This window comes from Hermetia illucens, chromosome 2 (assembly GCF_905115235.1).
Source record: "Hermetia illucens chromosome 2, iHerIll2.2.curated.20191125, whole genome shotgun sequence".
NCBI classification, from domain to species: Eukaryota; Metazoa; Arthropoda; class Insecta; order Diptera; family Stratiomyidae; genus Hermetia; species Hermetia illucens.
The window spans coordinates 57,349,980-57,355,979 of record NC_051850.1 but is presented as its reverse complement, the minus strand read 5'-3'; the positions used below and the strand labels follow the sequence as shown (position 1 = coordinate 57,355,979).

General features: G+C 43.4%; 1 protein-coding gene across 1 annotated transcript; it reads left to right on the top strand.

The window, feature by feature from the left end:
• Window positions 1–416: 416 nt before the first annotated feature.
• LOC119649048 (chymotrypsin-2-like) lies at window positions 417–1,803 on the top strand. The gene is made up of 6 exons (XM_038051026.1): window positions 417–575; window positions 635–797; window positions 933–1,028; window positions 1,090–1,240; window positions 1,300–1,446; window positions 1,519–1,803. The coding sequence occupies exons 1-6, from the start codon at window positions 515–517 to the stop codon at window positions 1,669–1,671; spliced, it is 771 nt and encodes a 256-aa protein (XP_037906954.1). The 5' UTR covers window positions 417–514; the 3' UTR covers window positions 1,672–1,803.
• Window positions 1,804–6,000: the final 4,197 nt, after the last annotated feature.

Genomic DNA, 6,000 nt, shown 5'->3' with positions numbered 1-6,000 from the left:
CATCGTGTCTGCTGCATTGAAGTTTAGAATGGACCCAACCGTATTAGATTATTACACACCAACTAGATGAGGATCTTGCTCAAGACTCCGTTTCTCAGCGAGTGTCTTAAAATCTTGCAATTCACAATTGTTGAGAATAGGCAGTATGGCAATGTCTCTACGGACTTTCACCGAAAATGTTAGCCCTAGCAATTGAAAATTACTTTTCCATGCATGCACGTATTTTCACACGAATAAGTATCAACAGTGCAATGTGCTAGCAAAAATGTTAACATTAAGAAAGAATTCTCGTACACACGCGTCCACATTCCGATAGTCACTTCTAGTGAGAAAGTGGAACTTTGAATAATTAAGGTAACCACCTACTGGGCTCTATCACCGACGATATCCACGGTATATGAGAAACGTGTACGCAGGGAATATATACTCAGTTTAGTTCAGGTAATTAGTTCTTATATAAATACAAGCCAAGTTTTTGTCCCATTCATTGTGTGGCCACAGTTTACTAGAAACGATGAGAAAGTTTGTGATATTCTTGTGCATTCCGCTTGTGTTTGCGGAGTATTTAGACAAAGGTTAATATTGTGTGCAATGCAGTGCCTAAATTCATTTAAATAACATTTTCGTGCAATAGTTTTTCCACCACAGAATTTCGAACGAGTTGTTGGGGGCAAGGATGCACCGGAAGGATCAGCGCCATTTCAAATATCATTACAGACTAGCAAGGGCCAACATATGTGCGGAGGAGCCATCATAGGAAAAGAATGGATTATCACGGCTGGACACTGCGTTAGTGGGTAAGTATGAAACTAGGCAGATATTAGAACTATGCAAACGTGCGATTTGAATCAAAACAGGAGTGTAATACTAATATATTCACATCAAGCTATGTATCTAATTAAAAAGATATTAACAAAAGTTGTTTTCCGTAGGAGAACTCCAGAAAGTCTCAAAGTTTTAACGGGCACCCAAGATTTAAAAGGACAAGGAGTGTACTACTTCCCCAAAAAAATCTACGTACACGAAAAGTAATGAACCATGCCTCGCGCAATCATAAAATATCTTATTTACTTTGACTCCAATCCCCAGATACAATAAACCAGCTTATCACAACGATATCGCTCTCATACGTTTGAATGATTCAATTCGATACAATGAATTCACCCAGAAGATATCGTTTTCCCCAAACGATTCTCCTGACGATGCAGTCATCACGTTAACTGGTTGGGGGCGACTCTCGGTAAACGGTTTTCAAATAGCATAAACATATTTACATTCATCTTTCAATAAATCTTCAAGGCAGGAGGAAGTATCCCAACTGAGCTTCAAGCAATAGAGTTGAAGCGAATGGCGTATGTTGACTGCAAGCGGAAATTCTCTGACGATCCAAATCTGGGCGTTGGCCACTTGTGTACTTATAATCAGGCTGGACAAGGAGCGTGCAATGTAAGTTACAGATATTGTGTTATTTTGAGTTCATTCTAGCTCACCGTAACCATGCTTTCTTTGTGCTACTAGGGAGATTCAGGAGGACCACTTACCCACGAAGGACTATTAGTTGCTCTCGTCAACTGGGGCATTCCCTGCGCCAAAGGATTCCCTGATGTCCACGCTAGAGTTTCATATTATCACGACTGGATAAAGACGACTACCGGTTCTGGGGAGCAGTAACACTAAATTAGTTCATTAACATATTTAGTATCTAAAACATTCAAGCATTGTTCTAGACAATTAAAACGACGGAAGTATTTATTTATAAATTAAAGAAGAAAATCTGAAAAAAAATGTATAATTTATTTTAAATTTTCTTTTCAATGTTTGATACGTTCCTACTAGGAAATGATTCTCATCTATGCATTATCAGCACCGGCTTTTGGTAATGTATTTCACTTCCTTCCAGAGCTTTTCAAGAAGCCTCCACTTTTTATCAACTGTTCTACGCCACCTAATTCTAAGATGCTGCACACTTAAGCTACCTTCGGATGGCATAACCAGCAATGAAATTTTCACCCTTTTCGTAGTCTCCACTCTATCCACTACTATCAACACTTGTTTGTTACTTATACTGAACTGAATGGAAAGGCGGAAGTTGGAGACTTTTATTCCAAGGCAAACATTCCAAAAAGGATGCAGAATATATCGTTAGAAGCTACTTCGACATCAGAGAGAGCAAATCTAGTCCCGGGATGAAAATTATGGGGGAAAAATTATACGGGCCTCCTTGTTATGCCTTTCCCTTTATTCCTATCTTTCTACTCTCGATGTGTGACTAAATAGATAAGTTAGACCCACAACGTAACAGAGGTTTCACCAGGCTATATCTTTATTATATGAAATACTCAAATAATTTTTAATTTTATTGCTGAACGTGTAGAACTGAGACTGATGAGTTGAGATAGTTGAATAACCGAATGAAGCCGTTTATCGTCGAAATTCCCATTCCATTCCATTTCTCTGGAACTGCTGAGATATTCTACCGTTCAAGTTTCCCTTGTAGTTGCAGGGGCGTAGCAATAGCACACTGGTTGCCATAGATACTCCCTCCGAATAACTTCTGAAGGAAGGTTTGAAAGTAACTTGTGTATGCTTCATGTACGTTCAAGTCTTCTGCCCTGCAATTATCTACCTTGTTATAGTAGGGGGTTATCTTCCCGAGAACCACGGGGCATTCAAAAACCAAGCGGTAATCGAAAAACTCCAAACACAAAGAGTTAAGCGACCCGTACTGACAGATGATGGCCTCTGTATTATTGAGCGAGCCACCTAAGTAATAAGCCTTATATTCATGGATAATCAAATTCCATGGAACTCCATATGGCATATAAAAAAACAATGAAAAGCAATATCAGGAAAAAGCTGTCTGGATCCCAGAGGCGAAAGAGACAATTAAAGGAAAGAGGGGAGCCTTCTTAATCGTGTAGGAGTCCCATTCCCTCGCTGAACACCGAAGCTGAAAACTAAATTCCAAATAAAGATGACTCCCAGTTTCAAAAATACCTCCAAACCACCGGGAAACAAAAATACCCTAAAGACAAGTTTCGGTAAATTAATGACACCTGGGGAAACCTACAGGAAAGTGCTAGCCCCTCTTAAGAGCACTGTGGTGCTCGTGAAGTAAGATGGTGCAAAGGGCTAATTAAAATATTTGAACAAAGGAATCTCGATTATGGGAGTTGAAAGGTACGGCACTACTCAGAATGCGACTGATCCTCAGCAGGCAACTCATCTACTGGTGGAACAACGAAATTGCAAGTTTGCGAGCCGTATGTTTCCGGGCAAGGACACTTTATCAGAGGCTTAAGGAAGAGCCCGGTAACCGCGCCGAGAGGAGATACGCAGGCAACTGCCGGCCGCTCAAAAGAAGCTATTCGGAGGACTAAAAAGAACTGCTTCAGACAGCTATGCGACCATGGCATATAAACCTCTATGAGGTCGTAATGAAGAGGCTGCGGATATCACTCCAGGTGACCTGAAAGAGATTGTTACCACATTGTTTCCTCAATGGCAACTGCGAAGGAGCTGCAGAAAATGTGTGGTAGGATAACCGACAACAAGGCCCCAGGTTTGGGTGGCATTCTTAATAGAGCTCTAAAGCTGGCAGTGAAGACTAGGAAGGAGTATTCCCTGCCCAGTGCTTCCCAAACCCAAGAAGCCACCTGGAGACCCAGCATCATATCGCCGTAGCTGTCTGATGGATACAATGAAGAATATAATGGAGAGAGTCATCTACAGGAGCAGCGACGCCACTCTTACAGGCTTGTTGGGGCGTCAGTTTGGTTTCCGGCGTGCCCACTCTACGGTGGATGCAATAAGCACGGGCGTGAATTTGGTAAAAGAGGCACTAGTATCTGGCGGCTGTTGTGCTGTGTTGGCATTATATATCAAAAACGCATTCAACTTGGTCAACTGTAACAGAATTAATGGGGAGTTGGCTGACATAGGTGCTCCCGGGGCTGTTTGGCGAGTCTCGTGGGTACCACATATTCCTTGTAGTGAAATATCATGTGCAACGGGGTGCTTGTTCTTCCCATCCCAGAGGGGGCTTTTCGATTGCTCCTCCAGGTTGGGGGTTGGGCAGGGCTGACAACCCTACACGGAAAACCGATATTACGAAGCCATGAAAGGAGCCTCGGACAGGATGGATTTTACAACGACGAACCTGACAACGACAACGGATTAACGATTTGCGAATTTTCTCATGGAACGTGCGCTGCTGAGCAGCTAGCCCATACCCTGTCCCAATATAAGGGTGATGTAACAGCGTTGCAAGAGATCCGATGGACAGGGAACGGTTTCCTGAAGAAGAGCCGCTACACCATATATTATAGTGGCCATTCAGTTAACCAAATGCCCGGAGTAGGTTTCTTAGTCAGCCAAAAAATGGTACCTGCTGTTATCGGCTTTGTAAATATAAGTGAAAGGCTATGCACTCTGCGTTTGCAAGGCAAATTTAGAAATATAAGCCTCATAATTGTTCACGCCCCTATAGAAGAGACTGGAGAGTCGGAGGATACCTTCTACGAATTAGTTGAGCGGACCCTCGAAGCCTGTCCCAAGTATGATATCAAAAGCATACTTGGAGATTTCAACAGTCAAGTAGGGACGGAGCCCGTATTCAGGCGATACATCGGCTCCCATAGTTTACATAGGGATACCAATGATAACAGATTGCGCAGCTAGCAGTATCGCACGAAATGGTTGTTGGAAGTACCTGGTTTGCGCGGAAAGCGGTGCACAAACATACGTGGGCCTTTCCAGACGAGATCACTTTCAACCAAATTGACCACGTGCTGATTGAACGCCGCCACCTCTCAGCGTTGATGAATGTCAGAACATATAGGGGAGTCAATATAAACTCGGACCACTATCTCCTTGGCATAGTGCTCCGAGCTCGAATAACAATACCACCTAGGGTCGCCTCTGACAATCAGGTGGGACTGAATACTGACGCGACACCTATAAGAAGAAAATGAATCCCGCAATAACCGCAGTCAACAGAGGTCCTGGAGATGAAGTATCAACAAATGATCTTCACAATCACCTGAAGAACGTTATCATTGATACGACCAAAAAGATACTTGGTCCCAGCCGCAAAAAGTCGGAAGTTGCATTCTCAAAGAACGCGGGCACGCGCAGAGACTAATCACGAACTCCGTCGAGCGGAGAAGCGACTTCACACACGGAAAAAGGAAGCCTGGGAGAACCAATAAGTCTGTGAACTAGAAAAGTACAGGGAGCAATCGCACCAGACGCGCAAGTTTTACCAACAAATCAGCAGGATGAAGCCTTACACACCCCGATGCTCATCCTGCCGAGACAAAGAGGGAAATCTGATTTCCGACAGAATGGGCATATTGGAGCGATGGGTTGAGTACTTTGATGAGCTACTGAACAACCAGAACATCGGCGAGTTGGAGGTCCTGCCAACTGAAGACGACGGACAAATACTGCCACCATCAAGTATAGGAGAAACAGTCCGTGCAATTCATCGGCTTAAAAATCATAAGTCGCCAGGAGCCGGTGGAATTACAGCTGAATTGGTTAAATATGGAGGCGAGCAGTTACACCAAGTGGTTCATCAACTTGTGCTCAAAGTATGGGATAGCGAATCAATGCCTGACGATTGGCAACGAGGCATTATCTGGCTCATACATAAAAAGAGAGATATCACACAGTGCAGCAACTATAGAGGTATCACGTTGCCGAGTACCATCCATGTATAAGATATTCTCCACTATCCTGCTAGGCCTGATAGCCCCATATGCCCAGAACATCATTGGCCCATACCAAAGAGGCTTCACTCCAGGCAAATCAGCAACAGATCAGATTTTCTCTCTGCGGCAAGCGATGGAAAAACTGTTGGAATATGGACAAGAGTTGCACCATCTATTCATCGACTTTAAAGATGCCTATGATAGCAGGGCCAGAGTAAAACTGTACACGGCTATGAGAGAATTCGTTATCCCGACAAAATTGATAAGACTGACTAGGCTGACCCTG